Raw genomic sequence first — 23,847 nt, forward strand, 5'->3', positions numbered from 1 at the left:
GTGAAAAAGAAAAGAGAGATGGAGACAGAAGGAGAGGAGACAGGCAGGAGACAACTAGCTACTTTACTGGCTACTTTTATTTATTAAAACACCTCCACTCAAAAGTTTTACTATCAATTAGAGGTTTTACATTTGCTTTCTGTTCCATTGCTGTTGTATTTCTATAGGTCATAGACATCTTTCTTTTAGAACTTTCCACTGACTATAACCATTGGTATTTAAAACTTCCGTTGAAAATCAAGTTTTATTTGCACAATGTTATTTTTCCTTTAAAACCAAGATGCAGGCTTATTTGAAGACAAATGTGGATAATGAGCTTGTATAGGTATGTCCAAAGTTTATTTGCCTTCTGTTGTTTTATAAAGAGTAACCCAAAATAGGAAAAGAAATTGTAAATAAACATCATAGCTACTTTATTCACAACATCTTGTCAAAAAACTATAAAAAGTACTCAACAGGAATGATCTCAACTCATGAAACAATGAATTGTAGACTTCTGAATTTGAAAACTACTTTAAAAGGCACTTAAATCTGATCATCTCTAGTCAAACCTGGCAGTCAACTAAGCGTCTGAAGAGCCAGAGAGCAAGTTACTATAGTAATAATAATATCTTATTTTGTAGCTCCTTTAAGGTTAGAAAAGCATATTTATATAAATTACCTTATTTGACCCTTTCAACCCTAAAAGAGTTACAGTGGCAGTGGTGGCATTATTCCCAAAGGGAGGACAAGGAAAGAGGCCCAGGTAAGTTAAATCAGTACTTTACCAAATTAAGCAAAACCTGTGCTCTTGTAATCTACTACAAGTGCCAGAACATAACAGCTAAAGAATGACCCTGGAGTTTATAAACTCTTGACCTTGGACGCATCATAGACTTTGGATTACTTCATAGGATTGTAGTGAGCATTATATGAAAAAAATGTAGAGGCTTTCCCGATTTTTTTGGTCTCCTGTATTATACACAGAAACATAAAGATAAATAAATCTATTTAATTAAAACCAAAGTTTCACGAAACAATACTTCCTCTATGAGATGTATGCTTATTTTTACTATAGTTATTATATTCTCTCCTATTTTATTTTGTAAAAAACTGGTTGCTACCAACTACATTGGATTTGGTACTCACAAAATGAGTGGTTACGTGCATTTTGAAACTACTGAGCTGAGGCTTATAATAAAGTTCTTAGCTCAGAGCTAGACCCAGTAAACATTAAATTATTAGTTATTGAAAATAATACTTCCTATAAATGTCATCCTAGGTTAATGGACCTAAAACATTAAAATGGCTCTTTTTTTGGCCCTAGAAATCAAAGTCTAGACTGGACACATAAACAGCCCAGAGAAATATACAGCAATGGCTTCAGTTACTGACACAGAATCAGGTAAATTCCTGATGCTCAGATAAAAATTGTGTCATGTCATCAGGCTTCAGTGAAAAAGTGGCTAAATACAGGGAGAAATGAATTACAGATCTCTATCAGGCCCTGCTGCATAAACAGTGTTGAGATATAAAATAACAAAGTGGAAGTTGTCTCTCAAAAACAGATGCTATAAAATGAGTTGTTGCAAGTTATACAATCATGTGGTTAACTCAGAATTGGGGGGGGGGGAGAGTCTTTAATTTTAATCACCGTGAATCACCGTGGCCACTAGTGGTAAGCTTTCCAACCTTCTGAATTGCAATATATCTAGCATAATTAAATCTTTGATTATACAGCTAAGTCAGTCATCTTTGTGAATAACAATTAATTGCTAGAGTATTCCAGGCATAAAGATAAGAGATTGAGTTTAAAGTCTACTGATCCCAGGTCATACAGCATAAATTGATTTTATAAAGTAAATCCCTGAGAGTTTATATTAACATATGCCTCTTTTCTATGACCCTATAAGTGCGAAAAACAAAGTTTCGATTATGTACTATAGGCATAACTTACTTTATTGCACTTTACTGTACTTGTCGGATATTGAGATTTTTTTTTTTTACAACCTAAAGGTTTGTGACAATGCTGTATTGAGCAAATCTTTCAGCGCCATTTTCCAACAGTATTTACTTACTTCATGCCATTGTGTCACATTTTGGTAATTCTCATAATATTTCCAATTTTTTTCATTATTATTATATGTATGATGATCTGGGATCAGTGACATTTGATGTTACTACTACAGCTCACTGAAGGTTCAGAAAATGATCAGAATTTTTTAGCAATCAAATATTTGTTAGTTAAGGTATGTACACTGTTTTTTTAGACATGCTGGTACTGCACACTTAATAGTCTCCAGTATAGTATAAACATAACTTTCATATGCATTGGGCAACAAAATATTCATGTGGTTCTCTATTTCACTGTTCAGTTTATTGCAGAGGTTTGGAAGCAAACCAATAATATCTGAGGTATACCTGTACCCATTTATAATACTGAATAATATTTGTCTCCTTTTTCTCACTTTGTTTATTCAAGAATGAGAGACTACTGATTGAGAAGAATTAAAATACGTATTTTCTTCTGAACAGACTGGAAGAATTTTGTTATTAGTTTCTAATTGTTAAGTTTGGAATGCTTCCAAGTTCTTGAAATTGTGCTATATGAGGGAAGATAGATTTTCCCCAGATAAGAGATGAAAGATTTTATATAAGATGTACAGAGAGAAATCAATTTTGCCAAAATAAGTCACTTGGGCACTGTTAGTACTTTGCTATATATTAAAAAACTCAATGAAAACTCACACACACACATATAAACATACACAGTGTCCCACCAAAAGAAAAAATATATATATATATATACACACAATATATTCATGATCTGCCAATTTCATAAAAAATATCTTGCAATGTACTCTAAAGTATGCACATTTTACTTTTAAACACTAAATTCATTGTGGGCAGAGCCTAACAAAGGCATACAGGAAAGCACAGGAATTTTCATGTAGCAGGATTAACCTAGGGGACATTTTTTAGAACATGGAATATTCTTGCTTACAGAAATAAATAAAAAAGAGCATGTGTTAAAACATTTCATTTGTGTGACACTGGTAGAGATTAATTTAATGAAAAAATGTTTAAATCAAAGAACCAGAAAAGTAACTTAAGCTAAACTGTATAATTCAGTAGAAAATAATAACAAAAGATCATTAAACCAAGACCTCAAATAAATTAACAGATATATATTTTATATAAAAAGATAGATTTTGTAGATGTTAATTTCATATACATTAAAAAAAAATTTACCAAAGCAACAATGTATAGCAGAATGTGATATAAGTCCATTCACCGTCACTGACATTTATTCTCCAAATATTTCTGAGGAACACAAATGCTGGAGAGGCCACAAGCAGTGTGTTATTACCAGGATTATATAATAATTTCCAAACCATAGTGGCTGGAAACCTACTACCTATCGTGTAATATTCTGGAAAAGATTGTGCTTAGCATGAAAATGTACATAATTCAAAGGCATTGAAAAGCTCACTCTTTAAGTAGCTCAGCAGGGCTCTAACAGTCTCTTAAGGAGCTTCTGAACTGACACCAACACCTACCACTAAAGATGTGTACCCCGGACAGTGAGGAAACTTGAGTTAAGCATAAACACAGTCTTCTCAGGACTCTTCCTGAAATCAGGCTCCACAGTGGACATTCCAAAGCCTCTGACATCAGCATTTTATATTGATGAACCTAAACCTTGTTGATAACCAAATCCTCACTAAAAGGGTTTAAGACGGACTAGTCTTTCTTACACTAAATTCTAGTTTGGGGAAGAGAAAAACAAATATCACATATTAACGCATATATATGGAATACAGACAAATGATACTGATGAACCAGTGTGCGGGGCAGGAATAGAGATGCATGTAGAGAACGGACTTGTGGGCACAGCAGAGGAAGAGGGTGTGAGATGAACTGGGAGAGTGGCACTGACATATATACATTACCAGGTGTTCAACTGCTAGCTAGTGGGGAGCTGCGATGTAACACAGGGAACTCAGCCCTGTACTCTGTGATGACCTAGAGGGTTGGATGGGGGGTGGGAGGGAGGCTCAAGAAGGAGGGGATACATGTATTCTTGCCTGGAAAATTCCATGGACAGAGGAGCCTGGTTGGTTTACAGTCCATGGGGTCACAAAGAGTCGGACATGACTGAGTGTCTAACACTTTCACATGGCTGACTCATGACATTGTACCACAGAAACCAACACAACATCATTAAGCAATTATCCACCAATTAAAAATTTTTTAAAAATAAAAGGAAAAATTGAATTATGTTGTTTGGAAAGAATGTTCTATAAAGGCCCCATAATTAAAGAGGATTCACTCACTGTGTCCCGCACACTCATATCCAAGATTATAACACGCTGAGTAGTATGCTGGAGCAAGCCCATACCAGTACTTAACAGTTAAATTTTTCAGCAAGTTTGCAAACCAGTTGTTCCTTACAGCCATTTAAAATGAAATCATAAAAACCTATATTTGAATAAATTATATTTAAAACAGAAGTATTAAAAATTTTTACCTCCTAATTATTTTACTTTACTTTCCTATTATTAATACCATATTTATCTTTTAACGGTATTTCTTTCTCCTGTATCTGTATGGTGCAAATACTATTCAGTGCTATGCTACCATGCACCTCTTCCCAACTCGGTGTCTGTAATATCATATTAGTATTTGAAATCAGCCATAGTGGGGACTATATATAAGGTGGAAACTGGCAAATGCTAAAATTGTAATTTTGGTGGGTTCTTTTCTTTTTTTTGGTGGAGGGGGGGAGTTGATGGTTTAACATTTGCAATCAACACCACTACTTCATTTTTCCCTGAGCACTGTGTGCTCATTTTGGGGAATTTTGCCATGGTTGTCATTCTGATCCAGAAAGATCTAACTAATCACCCCAAGAGTAAGTGACTGTCCTTTCCCCTTGTCCATCTCTCACTGTATCCCCTACTCTGAATCATACCTTAAGGGCTTCCCTGGTAGCTCAGCTGGTAAATAATCCACCTGCAATGCAGGAGACCTTGGTTCAATTACTGGATCAGGAAGATCCTCTGGAGAAGGGACAGGCTACCCACTCCAGTATTCTTGGGCTTCCCTCGTGGCTCAACTGGTAAAGAATCTGCCTGCAATGTGGGAGACCTGGGTTCAATACCTGGGTTGGGAAGATCTCCTGGAGAAAGGAATGGCTCCCACTCCAGTATTCTGACCTGGAGAATTTCATGGACTGTATAGTCCATGGGGTTGAAAAGAGTCAGACACGACTGAGTGATTTTCACTTTCACTTCTCTAGATCCTTGAGAAGTCAACTTTTTCATCTTTTTGCCCTCTGAGTTAAAAACACTGACTGACACAAAATGGACAGGTACTAAATGCTTGGTGAACTTAAGCAAATTAACAGGAAAGAACTGATAGAAGTTCTGCCCATAGACATCTTGGTAAATGAAGAGGCCACTAGCCCACGGGCTCTAACAGGGATCTTAATCAATCATATGAATGCACTCAGAAATGCTGCCTGCCCGAACAAGGTACTGCTAAAAGGGTTAATAATTTAGACTGGTATCTCCTATTTTAACAACCTCAAAAGGATATTATATTTGAAATGCTGTCATTAAAGTTTAAGTCTCTTGCCATAATGTATAGAATAGATAAATCCTTTTTGACACTGCTCACATAAAAGACAACGCTTGGTAGGGCTATAATCCCAACAACAATAGATGAGGATGTCAATAGCTATAAGTCTCCACCTCAAAGGAAACTTCTCACTGCTTCAAGGCATTGGCACCTGAAAAAACAGACACTGATATGACATTCTGCCACGCGTTTCTCTCCTCCTCTTTACTTGACTAAATTTGAAAGCAACATGAGACACTCAATAAAATTACGTGCTTTTCTAAAATGTGTTGGCAACCAGGGAAGCTTGTGGTGTAATTATGAATGAGTGATGGGGTTGGATACAGTGCTTCTATCTACTGCTGTCCAGACTCCAACTGTGAATAAACTGGCCAGAGACAGGGGAAGGTCTTAAATAGATACTTCAGTGAACAGCATGTACTTGTGGGAAATCCAAAGCACCACCCTATGTACTTTTCTTCACTAAGAAGTGAACAGCCCTCCAAGCAATTCCCAGGCCTCTGCTCAGTTCAGTTCAGTCGCTCAGTCCTGTCCAACTCTTTGCGACCCCATGGACTGTAGCATGCCAGGCTTCCCTGTCCATCATCAACTCCCAGAGTTTGTTCAAACTCATGTCCATTGAGTCAGTGATGCCATCCAACCATCTCATCCTCTGTCGTTCCCTTCTCCTCCTGCCTTCAATCTCTCCCAGCATCAGGGTCTTTTCCAGTGAGTCAGTTCTTCGCATGAGGTGGCCAAAGCATTGGAGTTTCAGCTTCAGCATCAGTCCTTCCAGTGAATATTCAGGACTGATTTCCTTTAGAATTGACTGGTTGGATCTCTTTGCAGTCCAAGGGACTCTCAAGAGTCTTCTCCTACACCACAGTTCAAAACCATCAATTCTTCAGCACTCAGCTTTCTTTAAAGGCCAACTCTCATATCGATACATGATTACTGGAAAAACCAAAGCTTTGACTAGACGGACCTTTGTCGGCAAACAGACTGGTTCCAAATTAGGAAAGGAGTACGACAAGGCTGTATATCGTCACCCTGCTTATTTAACTTCTATGCAGAGTACATCATGCGAAATGCTGGGCTGAATGAAGCACAAGCTGGAATTCAAGACTGCTGGGAGAAATAAGAATAACCTCAGATATGCAAATGACACCACACTTATGGCAGAAAGTGAAGAAGAACTAAAGAGCCTCTTGATGAAACTGAAAGAGGAGAGTGAAAAAATTGGCTTAACTCAACATTCAGAAAACTAAGATCATGTCATCCGGTCCCATCACTTCATGGCAAATAAATGGGGAAACAGTGAGAGACATTATTTTTTGGGGGGCTCCAAAATCACTGCAGCTGGTGACTGCAACCATGAAATTAAAAGATGTTTGCTCCCTGCAAGAAAAGCTATGACCAACCTAGACAGCATATTTAAAAGCACATCTACCCTGGGATCTGCATTCCTGGTAAGAATTGACTAGGAAAGGATATATTCTACACTCAGAATCCAAAAGACTTTGCCTTAAGAGCAAGCAGTCAGTGCACCTGGTTCTTCAAGAAATATCTGCACCTGGTTATGGGTTTGTCCAATTCCCTCATGCAAGAAGACTGGAAGCCGGGGTCAGAACCACACTAGCTAAAACTTTTGGTTCCTGTATATATTTAAGCATATGGTCTATTTTACATAGTTCTGCCATTCTCAATTATTAATCTTTTTCTGATTGAATATTTCTTATATGTTTGTTGTGAAAAATATAAGGATCAATCTGCTTTCCAAATAACCCGGTCATGATTTTGGAGCAGAGGACAGTCAAGGTACACATCCCCTTTTTTGAATGGATCTGTATTTAAGAGTACATGTGCTATAGAAGCTTGTTTTCTGAAGTTCCCTTTTATTAAGACATGAACCTGGTCAAACAGTGCAGCAAAATGACAACATCTCAAAAAAACTTATTTTGCAAATGGAGAGGAGTTTATGAAGATACCTGCTCCCACCAGAATCACAAAGACCCATGTCAGTAGAAGCATCCAGTCAGGACAAAAAAAATTGCATTATTATTATAGTTATATGAACACATTTCTGTAAGATTCAACCCTGCAGTACAAACAGCTTCTCTGAGAGTTGAGAAGAACGTTTAATTATATCTGTAGACAAATATTTTCACAGGTATAACCCATGGAAAAGGGAAGTTTATTTCAACTAATGCTAGAATAAGGTGAAAGAGAACAAGATTCAAAGCTTAAACTGGATGTGAAATCCCTGCTCAAGTTTAGAAGGCTTTCCTCTGCACTGACTAGCCAAAGGGCAATTCTGCAAGTAAGCTAACAGTTGAGAAAATTTCAAGGAGCCCCATGCTCTGTACAATAGGACTCTAAAAGGCCTTAAGCCTGTTGACAAGGGCTTGAAAAAGCCTAGGGGTTTAAATAGATTTGAAACTACCTAGGCAAAGGAGAACTAAACATCAACAAAAAGAAAACAGAAAATATTATCTAAAATAGGTAAATGATTATTCTAAGTGGCAGTAATGCATTTACTTAACATGCATCAAATGCAGATAAAGCAGTACAGATTTCCTTTTCTATATCCTATAGGCAGAAAACATTCTTTAGGAGTCAACGAGCCTCCCTAGCTCTCTTTACTTCTAATAATCTCATTTCCATATCTGAGTGCTGCTCCAAGACAAGACATTACCAAGTCTCACTGGATTAGACACTTATCAAGGGTATAGATCACACTGTCCAACTTTCTGGTCAATTCTCACTTTAATCTCATTCTCAAATTAGAGTTTTCATATTTTAATTGAGATTAAATCTCTCTAGGAGTTAAGCTATTTCACCAATGCCCCCAAATTCCCCAACTCCTCCAAGTTCCCTCAGTCAGTTCAGTTGCTCAGTCAGGTCTGCCTCTTTGCGACCCCATGGACTGCAGCACACCAGGCTTCCCTGTCTATCACCAACTCCTGGAGCTTGCTCAAATTCATGTCCATTCAGTCCGTGATGCCATCCAACCATCTTGTCCTCTGTCATCCCCTTCCCCTCCTGCCTTCACTCTTTCCCAGCATCAGGGTCTTTTCCAGTGAGTCAGTTCTTTGCATCAGGTGGCCAAAGAATAGAAACTTCAGCTTCAGCATCAGTCCTTCCAATGAATATACAGGACTGAATTCCTTTAGGATTGACTGGTTGGATCTCCTTGCAGTCCAAGGGACTCTCAAGAGTCTTCTCCAACACCACAGTTCAAAACCATCAATTCTTCAGCACTCAGCTTTCTTTATAGTCCAACTCTCATATTTATACATGATTACTGAAAAACCATAGCTTTGACTAGACGGACCTTTGAAGGCAAAGTAATGTCTCTGCTTTTTAATATGCTGTCTAGGTTGGTCGTAGCTTTTCTTCCAAGGAGCAAGCACCTTTTAATTTCATGGGTGCAGTCACCATCTGCAGTGATTTTGGAGCCCAGGAAAATAAAGTCTGTGACTGTTTCCATTGTTTCCCCATCTATTTGCCATGAAGTAATGGGATCAGATGCCATATTCTTCATTTTTTGAATGTTGAGTTTTAAGCCAGCCTTTTCACTCTCCTCTTTCACTTTCATCAAGAGGCTCTTTAGTTCCTCTTCGCTTTCTGCCATTAGGGTGGTGTCATCTGCATATCTGAGGTTATTGATATTTCTCCCGGCAATCTTGATTCCAGCTTGTGCTTCATCCAGCTCAGCATTTCACATGATGTACTTTGCACATAAGTTAAATAAACAGGGTGACAATATACAGCCTTGACATACTCCTTTCCCAATTTAGAGCCAGTCTGTTGTTCCATGTGCAGTTCTAACTGTTGCTTCTTGACCTGCATACAGATTTCTCAGGAGGCAGGTAAGGTGATCTGGTATTCCCATCTCTTTAGGAACTATTCCACAGTTTGTTTCCAAGCTCGCTAAAAAATGTTAAATGCATTTTCCACAGATTGTTTTAGGTATTTTATACCAAAAACTAAACCCTTTTCACACATTCACTCCAGCTCCCACTTCCCCCCTCACTTTCATCGTGTTTTGGTTTTTGTTTTTGTCATTCATCCTAAGAATCTGATTCTTAGGAATCAATGTATCTTTTCTCTTGTTTTCATAAACACTGAATTATATTCTTTATAGTGCTTGCTGTGGTCTTTGGTAATCAGCAGACGTGCTGATCTATTTTAGGCATCCTATTATCTACTCTCTGCTGGTTTTATTTTGAAGTAAAAGATAATGCAGTTAGAAATTTTAAAAGATAACAGCACAGGTCAGGATATTCTGCAAACATTGTTTAATTCAGTCCAGTAATAATGCTGATGATGGCTTCTCACCTTCTGAGTTGGCCCACACACTCTCTCTGTGGAGTATGCTTCTTCCAAGCCCCTTTGCCTTCTGAGACAGACCACATTCTGTCTACGGAGTGTGTATCTCTCTAAATAAGACCACTTCTTACTATCACTTTGTCTCTGATTGAATTCTTTCTGTGACAAGACATCAAGAACTTGTGCTCCATTAAGTCCTGAGAGCAGCAACTAAGGCCCAAACCAAGATGGAGAATGGTAACTTAAGGCTGAGCACAAGATCCCTGGAACACTGCCCTCTTACCTCGTCACAAGCAAATCAAAAGAAAGTCACACACCCAAATTACACCTACAAAAACTTCTCCCTGAAAAGCATCGGGAGTTTGGGGTTTTGGGGTATAAGCCACCCGTTCCTCTTGCTTGGCCCTGCAATAACATTTCTCTGCTCCAAAAAAAACTGATGATGATGATGACAATAATAAAAGCTACGGTGAATTTTATTTTTAGTATGCCAGGCACTCTTTTAATCTCTTTAACTTAGTATTCCTCAAAAGAAACATCCAAGATAGGTATTTGAATCATCCCACCAGATGGGGAAACTGAAGGAATGTGGTTGGGCCATCAAGAAAGTGTTAGAACCAGTATTGACACTCAGGCAATCAGGTTCCAAAGTGTGTGATCTTAAATATCATGCTATATAGTCAATGAATATCCTTTGCTTAAATATGAAATGGGCATAAGATGTTAGTAACTTGACTAAAACAGTTTCCTAAATTTCTATTTTTGAAGCTTGGGCCTTTGTAATTTGGCAATTTTGACTTTGCTTCAAAAAAGTTTACACACCTCTAAAATTACTTTTCTCCTTAATTCACTCACTACAAGTGCTGTGTACCTTGTTTAACAGAGATTTTTGGAAACTCCATTTACTAGTAGGGCAATAGGTATATTGAAACAACAAAACTGTTGCTGCCCTTCAAAACGATTGACCCAAGAGCCAGGAATAGAATTTGCTCTGCTTCCAGGATGCAGGTGCAGGGCAGTTTGGGTGATGGTCAAGGTCCACCCTGATTCCTGGCTCCCTCTCTAGATCCCCTACCTAGTGGCTGCCCACTACTCAGGACAAAGAGCTCCACTGAAGCAGCAGAGAGGAGGCAGATTAGACTTGGCACCAAGGGCTATTGATAAGCAGCTGCAGGTTGCGGCCAATACAAATCTGTGGCCAAAAACCAGAGTCTCTGCGCACGATGCTGAGGTTGTGCAGGCATATTTCCATACACTGTCCTCTATGAGGACATCTCCCAACCCTCTGCTTCCAAAAGAAAAAAAGTGAGCTTCCAAAAAATAAACATGCTCCCTCCTCTACCCAACTTGTTTACACTTCCAATTACTCAACTTCTGGGAATTTCCACTTGGTGGGATATTACTATCATTGTGGAATATCTTTGCATAGTTCTTCTTTGGTAGGCTTCTTTCTAGTCTTTTGTGTGTAAACTCAAGGATATGGAAAGAATGCTGACACACTGCATTGTGGGCCCACAAATTGTAAGGGACAAGCTTCGGCTTTGAGACTTGCCAAGCCACAGGGGTAAGGTCAGTCACAAAACAGACATGGTTTCACCCGTAAGTTGCTAAATGCGGAGCTATGCAAAGACTACTGCTCCTTAATTGTCATAATAGTCATATCTGTGCCCACCAGTGCACCCAGCCTCTGCCATGGTACAAACACATAGTAGATGCTCAATGAACTGTGGAGTGGTTAAGTAAATACATCGATGCAAACCTTAATATCATGCTCTCACCAATTAGGCCAGCCAGCTCAGAGAGCAAGAATATTTTTTCTCTCTTCATAAAAAATATTCAAAAAGAAAAACTATACACAAAACCTGCTATAAAAGAGAACAGTCCTTAAAACATATGTTCAAAAATTACCAGTAAAAATATTTTATAATCACATAATCTTTATTAGGGTAATGATAGTGCAGGGTGAAGAATCTGCCTGCAATGCAGGAGACCCAGGAGACGCAAGACACGCAGGTTCAATCCATGGGTTGGGAAGATACCCTGGAGAAGGAAATGGCAACCCACTCCAGTATTCTTGCCTGGAAAATTCCATGGACAGAGCAGCCTGGGAGACTACAGCCCATGGGGTCACAAAGAGTAGGATGCAGCTGAGTGACTGAGCGCACACACACACACACAATCTTTATTAACATATCTAGTGGGAAAAAAAAGTCTTTTGGAGCATTAGAGAGTAAAATTTGTATATATATATATGAGATATATATATATATGTGAAAATGAATTTGGCAGCTAAGTTTCATGATATATAACAAAATTTCTCATTGTTCACAAGAACCTTACAGACTCTTCTTTTCCATACCTCTTTCTCCCAAAACTGAGATTTCCAAACAACTTAGACGGCAACCCATAACTTAGATATACAAATATACAAAGTTTTCATTTCATTATTGTTTTCATTTCCATTTTCCCCATGTATTCTATGCCTTCAACAACAATAATGTCTTCATTACCCAAGTTTATATTCCCCCCCCCAAAAAAATTTATGGTACTTTCTAATCAGAAAAGTACTTTCACATATATTATTCATTTTACCTTTAAAAGTGTCCTACTGAGTAACTAGAGAAGCTAATAAAATCACTTTATTGTAATATTCCAATTTTAGTGATAAGGAAATTAAGGTCAAACTGAAAGGAATTACTCCAGACCTCAAAGCCGGAAAGTGACAGAGCTAAGAGTGGAATATAGTCTTACAGAAATCAGTTCTCTGTGTACTAAAATTTTCTGTACATAAACCTCCAAAGAATCCAAAGCATCCTGTTCTTTCTGAAGTAGATCACTGCTAAATCTTTCACCTCATATACCTCCTAAGTACTTAAATGTGAGTTTAGATAAAGGGGCAAAAATGGGTCAAGTCTATACAGCACTCTGCTTCAAACAACCAGGCTATTAAGCAAAGTGTTACTTCACCATACAAGAGTCACAGTTATCACATCTGATGAAGATATACTCAGGGGTAAAAAGGAGTCATGAAGAAAGCAGCCAACGTACAGGGAAGAAAATAACAATTTATTAAGTTAAGATAAGACAAAGGAGTGTGAAGGTAGACCTCCAGTGACAGAAGGAAGCATGCTGAACACACAGCAGTCAATACGCTTCCTCCACAAGCACCACCTTCACCCCTGAGTGCCAGGCCAGCTCCCCTGGCCAGAGAAGGGAGGGCACACTGGTCTAAAGTGGCACAGCCACATTTGGGCCCCTGATCCTCAGTCAGGGCCAGCTTTACTTGACTCAAAACTTAACTCAAAATTCTGTCAAATTTTAATGTTGGACCTATTCAATACTAAGGCAAAGAGAATACAATCGTGAAAATAATAAAATGCATGCTTTAAAGTAGGGCTTAAAGACAAAAAGAAACACTCCCTAAATGATGAACAGCTAGCTGATTTGCAACACACAAATCTGCTAGAAACAGAATGCCTCTATCTTCTCTTCCTGCCCTATCCCTTTCCCCTCAGAGGCTAAGGCTTAGGACACCATGTCTCCCTGATGTTACCACCTAGGAGTCCAGATCAGGGAGCTCCAACTGTATTTTCCCCAGCATCTCCTTTCACCCCTGCTCAGAAGGATTACAAATACATACACAGGTGCACCCCTCTCAACTTTCACTGCTCACAGCTTATTTAATTCTATCTCAAGCAACCACTCTGCAGTTTGGCTGCTTTTCCAGAACCTATTCCTGATCTGTTGACAACTCATGGTTCGATCCACAGTCTTCTCCCATGACCTCGTTGAGGGATCTAGGGCTGAGTCCAGAATTCTAGTAAACTAAGCCGATTCACATACTCCCCCTCAGGAGCTGGATATAAGATTGACTGAAGCCCATTCCAGTGACCCTCAGAGCCCCTTCAGAGGCCCAGCACATAGTTCATACATTCCTAATGGACCAGAATCTGGGAGCCGCTGAAGCCACCTCACCTCTACAGGAAGCCTAAGACCAAAGTTCTAAAACACCCCAAAACTACGTTGAGTAGACAGAGAAGGATCATATCCCAACAGAATTATATGAACTCCTAAGTAAAGCTCCACCTGAACTGTCAGGAGAGACAATAAATTCCCCTTTTGTTGCAAGTGGTCTAGGTTGCATTTTCTGCCACTAAGTAACCAAAAAAAAAAAGTCTTACTGTTACATCTGTGTATATGTTCAGTAATGAATCTTGGCTCTCCTAGTCCTCACACTGTCACCTGAGGCAAGTTAATACTTAATCTCTCTAGGCTGAAGTTTGCAAAACAGAGATGACTTCAATCTTAAAGGATTACAGTGAGGATTTTAAATTATGTAAAATACTGACCATAAGGCCTGGCAGGCTGCAGGCACTCAGTAGATGGAAGTTCCTATTGCTGTTGTTTTTTTTTTTTCTTTCTATTTTTGTTTTGGCAACTGCTTTTTGCTCTCTCGTCTCCAGTGAATGAGGGAATAAATGGACCTAATTTTCTCTGACAAGAATAAAAGTAGAATGAGTATGAACAGCAAGCTCTAGACGTTGGTGTACAACTAGAAAAGGTAACAAATCAGAGACTTTACACTAAAATTCTTCAAGATGCATGCAAGTACTTGTCAGAGTCTCTCTCCATCATCAAGCTCTCCTCTAACCCTGATCCGTCCCAATTAAACCTCTTCCATAGAACACTAGTGTCTAAGTCAAATAAATGTGGCCATCACTGATTTGTAGTTTATTCATTAATCTAGCAACTATATTTTGTGTATTTAAAACAATAAAGGTTAAGCAAACTTTCACTTACTGTATCAAACACGTAGAGAATTCTGCTGTATACTGAGCCAAACCCCACCTCCTGATATCACAATACAACCAACTATCATGGGTTAACATTAATTTATATCTCTTGTTTTCCATTAGTTTCTGCCATAACCACATCATTATGCCAGTATTTTCTGAGTCGCTTGTGAATGGTAAAAACAAATAGAGCAGTTGTGATTTAATCAGAGACTTCACTGTTCAAACAGCCAGCAAAAGTAGACACATTTAGAATAGTAAATGGATAACAAAACACACTTACAGGCCTATTAATAAGAAGGCAATTAGGTCTTCTGGGAAAATTCATTTTCTCAAAGAATGCCAAAGCAAGCTATAAAATGCAAGTAAAATTGTGTTTTGACATGAATAGCGTACACTGTCTATTACATCATAATTTTTCTCTGGAGAAAACTGACAAGAATCTCTGTTCTTAAATATGAGCACAAAAGATAGTAAAAAGAATATCAGTGATAGTTAATGCATTCTACCTAACTCCTATTCATTAAATTTGACTATCCTATAAATGAGCTCCTTATTACAGAGATCCTTAAATTACACTTAGAAGAAAAAGAGAAATATAAAACAAGAAACTGCAGTCACTGGTGAAAAAAAAAAAAGAGGGAATACTGTCTTCTATATCAACATGTCAATGTGCAATGTAAAAATGATTGGCATATATCATGCTTGGTTCCTCAGATAATATGTTTACCCTCAAATATTATATAATCCATTCATAATCAAACATATTTAGTCTTATTTTTATTCTCTTATGGAATATTTCTTTCAAAATTGTCTGAGTATTCTTAAAAAAAAAAAAAAGCCTGAATAGTTTTGTTGTTTTGATGTCTCTGGATGATAAATTATAATTAAGTAAATACTGATCAGAAATATAATTCCAGGGAAATTTATTTCATGTTGTAATTAATCCTTTCACAGTACTCTTACAATTTTACAGTGAAGTGCATGTGGTACATCTTTTCAAGCTGAGCTTTCTTTGTCTTAGAGCAGGGTTTGTCAAAAATTAAATGTTCAAGCAAATCACCTGGGGATTTTATTACAATGCAGATTCTCAATTGGTAGGTCTGGCGTGGGCTCTGTTATGTGATCATAAGATCATTGCAAGTTCCCAGGTGATGCTGATGCTGCCAGTTCATGGACCATAATTCATGTAGCTATATTCTAGGGCATCTTGCCACTGACAAATCCAATGACCATGAAGCAATCAGCCATCATCCCTTAAATGGGCAGTGAGGACGTTAGAAAGTCTTCCTCTCTGTACTCCTGAATTTGTCAAATGACCTAAGTCGAGTCATATCAAGAAGCTGTGGCCAGTCTGCCACTTAAGCAGCTGCCATGTCACCCTACCACCCGACAAGGATTAGGGGAATTTTTGCAGCTCATCAGCTGCTGCCCTGGACTGGGTTTGGAGAATCGGCCTGTAAGCAGCTGGTAAAGGAGCAGGCTGCATCGGCAAGAGTTTATATAAATAGACACCAATCTGGAGTTAGGTTTCTTAGTTTCTCCTTTAAAGTATGATATAGTGCAGTCTATTCTATATTACATAGTTCCTATATTTTCCATTTCAGTTTCTTCAGTTATGCAATAGACAAAATAGTTCTCTACATTCAGTAATCTAGGGCTCCCCAGGTGGTTCAGTGGTAAAGAATTCACCTACCAATGCAGGAGACATTGGTTTGATCTCTGGTCCAGAAAGATCCCGGTCTTCCCTCATAACTTAGCTGGTAAAGAATCCACCTGCAATGAGGGGAGACCCTGGTTCAATTCCTGGGTCAGGAGGATCTGCTGGAGAAGGGATAGGCTACCCACTCCAGTATTCTTGGCCTTCCCTTGTGGTTCAGCTGGTAAAGAATCTGTCTGCAATGTGGGATACCTGGGTTCGATCTCTGGGTTGGGAACATCCGCTGCAGAAGGGAAAGGCTACCCACTCCAGTATTCTGGCCTAGAGAATTCCATGGACTGTATAGCCCATGAGGTCGCAAAGAGTTTGACACGACTGAGCAACTTTCACTTTCACTTCACTTTCCAAAAAGATCCCAGATGCCACAGAGCAACTAAGCCCAGGCACCACAACTATTGAGCCTTTGCCGTAGAGTCCAGGAGCCAGCAACTACTGAGCCGACATACCACTTCTGAGGCAGTGCTCCCATGCTCCACAAAAAGAGAAGCCACTGCAATGAGAAGCCCATGAACCCCAACTAGAGAGTGGCCTCCATTCTCCACAACTAGAGAAAGCCCTTGCACAGCAACAAAGACCCAGCACAGCCATAAATGAAATAAATAAAAACTAACTCTTTTAAAAAATACTCTATCTAGAATGTAAGTATAGGAATTTGATCCCATCTGTAGATACCTTTGGTTTCCTTCTCACTTGAACCTTTGGACAATGATGTTCTATCATTGTTAAGATATGTGTGTGTGTGTGTGTATGAACATATATACATAAGTACATATTTACATCTTTCAACTTTCTCAACAAAATAAATGCAAATGGTAATTCTAAACACTATTTTATTTGGATTTATTTCTATCTGGGTTCTCTTGAAAATAACTCCTAGAATGACACCTGTAAAAGTATTCAGTCAGCACTACTCTGTTCATCATTTTTATTAATAGAGCTCTGTCTACGATCATATAAAGTAGAAACATGGATTATTTCATTCAAGACCACTTAATTTACTCCTAAAACAAACTCAAGTGACATGATAAGCCACGTGTAATTTTGATGGATTATCAACATACAGAAGAGAATGCCAGAAAATTCAACCAGAGTTAAGTGGGGAAATGGCAATGCTCCACAACAGGATCAATGTGATTCTTACATCCCAAGCCCAGTGTTTCCCAGAAGCTCAACAATCTGCAAAACCTCACAAAACTTTTTAAATTATGTAAGGTCAGTTTTTATTACTAAAATACTAACAACAAATCAAAAGAATCTCCATAAGAATACTTACAGGAAAATAAACATATCCCTCCAAACAGAATTTTTATGGAACTAATAAAACTTTTCGTGTGAAACTATGTTTGTTTAAGAGCATTTTTCATAAAAACACATTTCCACTAAGATGAAATTTGAAGTTTGTAAATTATCTACCTCTATAGTTCTCATTGATATCACACGTCCAAACATAACTTTTAAAGTTTTCCAAAGCCCAGATATACATCACTTATCTCAAAATAACAGGCAGTATGGTACTCAAATATTTTCTATCCCCATTTACAAAAAGGAACTCAAGGTCTCTCTTTCTTCGAGAGACATACAAGCACAAATAACTCTGCAACATTAAAAGATTATTTCATGGATTTACAAGCTTATTTCTGCCTTCAACTGAAATAAAAATTAGCCTGATTGATGTACTTACTTTGATATCAAATACTCATTTAAGATATCATGAATTGATAAAATACCATTATTCAGAACTATGACAAACAGCATGAGTTTTGATGGAACAAAAAAAAAACACGTTCACAAGCAATTACAACCTTTTTAGGCAAAAAGAAATATCATTTGAAAAAAGGGACACAAAGCAGACACATGATCAAAGGGTAAAGTCTGAGAGGAATACACAGGGGAAGTTTTCACATCCACAGAATAAGAAATGAATGTGTTTGGACAAAGGCAAAGGCTGATTCCAATAAACAAATAAAAAAATAGGGCTTTTTTCCCCTTCTTTAGAAAATTAAATAAAAGATCAACACGCACACGCAAGATCCCAGGGTTCTTTGCTTTGTCTTTAAGAACAATCTGTAAACTCCCTTGATGTTTCCTGCTCTCGGTCTTCCAGTATTCCTCTTCCTGCCCTCGGTGAAGAAGAAGTAAGGGAAATAAGAAGCGAACAGGCAGAGGAGGACAGCATTTTCCACGCCTCAGAGAAGCAGATCCGTATTTAGCATGACTTACACTGTCTGTATCACCACCTTGAGCCGATCTAGAACACAGCACTTCAGAAGCATTAGAAGGCAACAACCTAGTTTCTCTATGTAGGGCCATACCACATAAATTAAATGTTTGCTAAAGGCCATAAAAGCATGTAATAAACCATCACTGCCTGAAATATGAGCTCAGGTAGGAGGACTGGTGTTTGCTCCGGGTAATGGTTGAGTCATAGTTCCAGTTTTTAAGAACACGGTCAGCACCAAAAGATATGTGGTGAAAACATGAAGGCTGTGATTTTGTAGATTGCATGTGGGCTTTGTTGTTGCTAGAGAGGAGGAGGGGAGAAGCGTGGGAGAGCGGTAGAGTGGCAGAGGGGTTGATTTATTTTTCAAATTCATATTTATGAATATAAGGAGAAGAGCTGTCAGGAGCACATATGCCAAAGCCCAAACAGCAGCCAGACCTGCCTGTTCCCGTCTGGATTGGCCAGACACAAAATGACATCTTGCAATCTAGGAAAAATCAACAGAATCAGATATATGGAGACCAGTGAAAGAAAAACCAGTCCCAGAAATGTATGGTTACATATTATTAATAGTTTGGAACTTGGAGTTTTAATAATTGAGGGATCATGAGATTCTGGCCAATCAAAACCAGAAAACTGACTGGCAACCCTTTAAAAAGCTGTCTTTAATGTATCTTGCCAGTACAGATATTAAGTATAAGAGAAATTTAACTCACATATGGAACAGCAAGGAATGAGACACTGAGAAAGTGGCTCTGCTTAGACGAGTTGCAAGGTTCTAAGGGATCAAGTGAGTAAACACTTACAGTGTGACATGCCAGGAACTATATCCAAGGCAGGCTCTGAAGTTGCATTTCCAGGCTCGCATCACACTAGAGAGACAACAGTCCCTCTCTAGGTCACTGATAAGACTGCATCTAAAAAGCCACATTTTTCTCCCACTGAGATGAACAGGCTGAATAGCCAATAGGTAAACAGACAGTTAAAGAAACTCACAAAAAATAAATTTCTTTTATAGTTGGAATACTATGAATGTTAATAATGACTCTTCTATAGGTTCAACTCAAGTAAGGATTTACAGGAGGTCAGTTCAAAATAAATAAATAAAAGATAATTTCTCTCACTGTGCTGATAAAATTATGGTCTGGCCAATCTGGGATGTTTATGTTCAACAACAATTAACCGAGTGAAACACACAAATGCACACACACACACACACACACACACACACTAGCCTGAACTTATGGGAGAGAATGTGGGAGCAAGAAGAGACTGAAGTCAAGGCAGTGAGCTACCTTAATATATGATGATTACACCCCAGATAGCTACATGAAGCTTGACAATGTACAGGGCCAGCTCACATAAATTATTTCAGCCCATCCTCGTAAAAACCATGTGGAAAGGTCAGAACAGGTATCATTATCCCCATTTTGCAGATGAGAAAGCTGAGTCTCTAGTTACCTCATCTGTGACTGGTTTTGATAGCCATCTGAGTCCTAATACAGAAAACGTTCTCACACTGTGATATCAAGAGATAACAACTATACACCCAGTGAATAAACTTCAGTGCATTTTTGTGCTTCCATGCCTCAATTTCCCCAGATATAACACAGATATGACACATTTTTTAGGTGCTGTTTTAGGTGAGTGATCAAATTGAAAGAACACAAATTGAGATTTACAGGAAGCTCTAGAAGTTTAGATTTTCAAGAGGGTCACCACACAGCATTTTTACACCTTAACTCCAAAAGCTAAGGAAAAAGTTACAAATGATGAAAACATTCCTAAAACCGTGGCTTAAACAAAGCAGACCAGATTGAGCACACAATATATCAAAGATCTAACAGTCTGTAGTCTTTCAAATTTTGCTTTTGAAGCTTATTACTACATTAGGAACCACATGATAATATCTAAAAGTGGAAACTGGTCTAAGTAGTGCGATTTTTAAAATATATTTACTAAAATAAATAAATTTATAAAAAAAAATATTTAACAGGATAGTTTACGATTCTGAACATGTATTTGTTTTACACTTTCAAATCATTTTTATTTAAATTTCTCAAATGAAATAAAAGTTCATCATTTAAAGTAGAATGTAAGAAAAAAAATGCAACAAAGAATACACTTCCAATCTCTGACTCTATGTTTTTGCAACAAATCTGATTGCCATAAAATCTGATGACAGTGGAATAACAAATGACTTAGGAGAGGCAGAAAATAGAAATTTTTTAAAAAACAAGTTTTTAATTTATGGAGAAAGGCAGATCCACAATCTGAACTCTGGGAATAAAAGGCGTTCTTTTTTGGGCATATAGACAAATCCTGAATGGCAAAATTTTGAGATATAGTCCGGCCAGAATTGCATTTACTAAGATTGCACATTCTTTTACTTAAATATAAAGTCAAATGTTTTGCTTTGTCGGTAAAGAAAAGCCAGGCTTATTTAAATTACTTAGAACTAGACGTCTAGGAACACAACTGTTCATTAGAGATACCTGAACTCCAGGGATCAGAAAAGCTGATCATACATTCTGCTGGAGGAAATCTAATATTTATTTGGTCAGTAAAGAGTAAATAACATATGAAAGGAGAAAAAGGGAAAGTTTCTTCACTGATAAAAACATATCCATCAGCTGCTGAAACATTAATAGTTGCAAATTTGGAATACATGTAAGTTTCATCATGCAACTGGTAGAATTCCAACTTTCAATTAACAAACTACATGCCTTTTCAAGGGTAGGCTCTGCGTGCGCTGACAAACACTGTGCAGAAATCAATACCCACTTCCAACTTGCCTGCATACAACGTCTTACATCAAGCACGCTTCCAATACTAACCAGCACTACCTGTCAGAGACGCTTGCACTAATGCTTACTCCAGAAAGAATTAAAATTAAGCTATCGGTTCACTCATTGCACAGAGCTGTAGTCCTCTACAAACATCACCTGTATACGTAACTTTCCCTGTACTAGCTGCATTTCATAATCTGCCTGAGTACACATCACACGCTGCCATCTGAATCTGTTGTCCAACTCCTTTTATAGAGTTCTAAAAGGGGGCGGGAGGGGGGAAAGAGCACGCAAGGAAAATAAACATTACTCCGGAAACCAGCAATCTGAGTTTATTTCCAGGAAACCAGGCAGCCACAACAACTAGAGAAACCGACAGTGCAAAGTTCGTCCGTTCTCCGCGTCCCATCGCCTCAGCCAGGAGCGCGGCTGCCGCTTCCCGCGTCTTCTGCAGCTCCCCTCGGCCACCTCTGCGTCTCCATCTGCATTGAGAACCAAGGCAGCAGACGCGCTCGCCAGCCAAGCTGAACAGGGTGGACTGGCCAGAAAAGTTGTCTGGACCAGCGGGAGGCAGACGATCGCCTGGGAGCCTGCTCCCCAGCGTCCACCTGGTGAAACTTGAGAGCCCCCAGAGGAGAGAACGAAAGAAACCACCGACAGGAAGGATGACAAAACTGGCAGGGAACGGAGGACAAGACTGGGCGAAACGGGGTTTCACGGACTTGTCGAAGTGGTTTTACTAGAACTCACTAGAACCCCAAAGGGCTAACTGGCGAGACCTCACTGCATGCCTCCTTTGGGGTTCTCTTGGCGGCGGGCGGCAGTCGTTCACAGCCCCCAGCAGGAAGGCCGGCTCCGGGAGGAGCTGCGCCAGCTTCGCGGTGGCTCTGCGGGAGGAATGGGCTCCCACCCCGCGCAGGTCAGGCTTCCCCGAACCGGCTCCCAGACCTCGCTGCCCAGAACCGCTCGGTGTGGATCCTCAGAATCGTGTTTCAAAACATCCTACAAGCTCTGCCAACACACACACGGAACCTGCTCCGCGCGGTGCCCTAACCCACGGGGCGAGCCCAACGAGCAGCCCCGCGCTAGAGAAAAGGACTGGGGGAGGGACGGGGAAGTAGTTAGACAATAGTCAGGGGAGGTTATTCCCGGGACAAAAAGCACCTGGCAAAGCGCGCCGAGGTCGGTCCCTTTGAGTCTCCACCTTCCTGACAATGGCTTACCGAGGGGTGAAAAAAAAAAATTTTTTTTTTGAATCTTCTAACGGCGGAGAGCTACAAGCCCGCACCACGAGCAACAGAGTAGCCGTCCCCAGAGTCGTTAACTACTTTTTCTTTCTCTCTTCCCCGGCGCGGTGCAGCCAGCGCCGGACGCCGAGGCTCCGGGTTTCCCAAGAAAAGCACTGCCGCCCGCACTCCCGCACCGCCCGGCCCGCCTGCGCCCGGGGCGAGCCTCCGCCGGGAACAATGGGGCGCAACGAGGAAAGTTACCTGCGCCACGGCACCCAATCGGGCGCCCCGCGTCCCACCTGGCACAAAGTCGGGGGACCTCTCTCCGTCTGCCCGTTCCCCCCGCCCCCCGGGGGGCGCGAAAGCCTCCCCCAAACCTTTGCCCACCGGTCCTGGAGAGGAGCCCGATCCCTCCGCGGGCAAGCCCCAGGTCTGGGGCACTCATCGGAGCTCTGGACGCTCCCTCGGCCACTCACCTGCGGAGAACTGGCCTTGGGCCGACCCCAGGAGTGGCCAGGGGGAGAGAAGCACGAGCGCCACAAAAGCGGGCAGCGGCGCCGCCGCCGTATCCATGTCGACTTTGGAAGAAGTTTCAAGCCGCTCTGCAAAGAGCTGCCGGGAGGCTCTCAGCGAAATCCACCGCTGAGGGGCCGGCCGGGCCTGGCGGGGTGAGCGCGGGGAATGGACAGCCGCGCGCCCGCACTTTTTCCTGCTCGGCGGGAGCCAAACTACCTCTGGGGCGCCAGCGTCGCCCGCGTCGTCGGCCGGCCGCGGCGGCTGCTCTCCATGCTCGGCAGAGGCTGCTCCTGTTAGTCAAGAGTTACTTTGCTCGGGGAGGGACGGGGGCGGAGCCGGGGGTGACGTCGCCCCGCGGGCTCCGGGCGCTTCTGAGGAATGCAAGCTCGGGCGCGGCGCCGCCGCCGCCTCCTGCCGGAGAGACACGCGCCAACCCCGGCCGCGCGCCCCGCGCTCCGCGCTGCCTTTGTTCGCCGCCCGAGCCCGGCCGCTCGCCGCCGCTCGCGGATAGCTGGCGGGAAAGGGGACCCGCGCCGTTGGCTGCCCTGTTACAGAAATTGCAGTTTGAGAAGCGGGAGTTGGGTAAGCAGTGTGGCCTAGCCCCAGGGGGCGAGCGCAGAGACACTCCCTCTCCCACGCATAGGCG

The 23,847-nt window shown here is 40.5% G+C and overlaps 1 protein-coding gene across 5 annotated transcripts in view; it reads right to left on the reverse strand.

Moving 5' to 3' along the window:
• PTPRK (protein tyrosine phosphatase receptor type K) overlaps positions 1–23,480 on the reverse strand; it is a 598,235-nt gene extending 574,755 nt beyond the window's left edge. For all 5 annotated transcript variants that reach the window (XM_081529093.1, XM_081529092.1, XM_081529091.1 and 2 more), the window contains exon 1: positions 23,162–23,480. In XM_081529093.1, coding sequence (XP_081385219.1) covers positions 23,162–23,258 — 97 coding nt within the window. In that variant the 5' untranslated portion in view covers positions 23,259–23,480. The remainder of the gene's footprint in view (positions 1–23,161) is intronic.
• Between the last annotated feature and the right edge of the window lie 367 nt (positions 23,481–23,847).

Source organism: Giraffa tippelskirchi, chromosome 9 (assembly GCF_054371585.1).
Source record: "Giraffa tippelskirchi isolate mGirTip1 chromosome 9, T2T-mGirTip1v1.2.pri, whole genome shotgun sequence".
Lineage (NCBI taxonomy): Eukaryota > Metazoa > Chordata > Mammalia > Artiodactyla > Giraffidae > Giraffa > Giraffa tippelskirchi.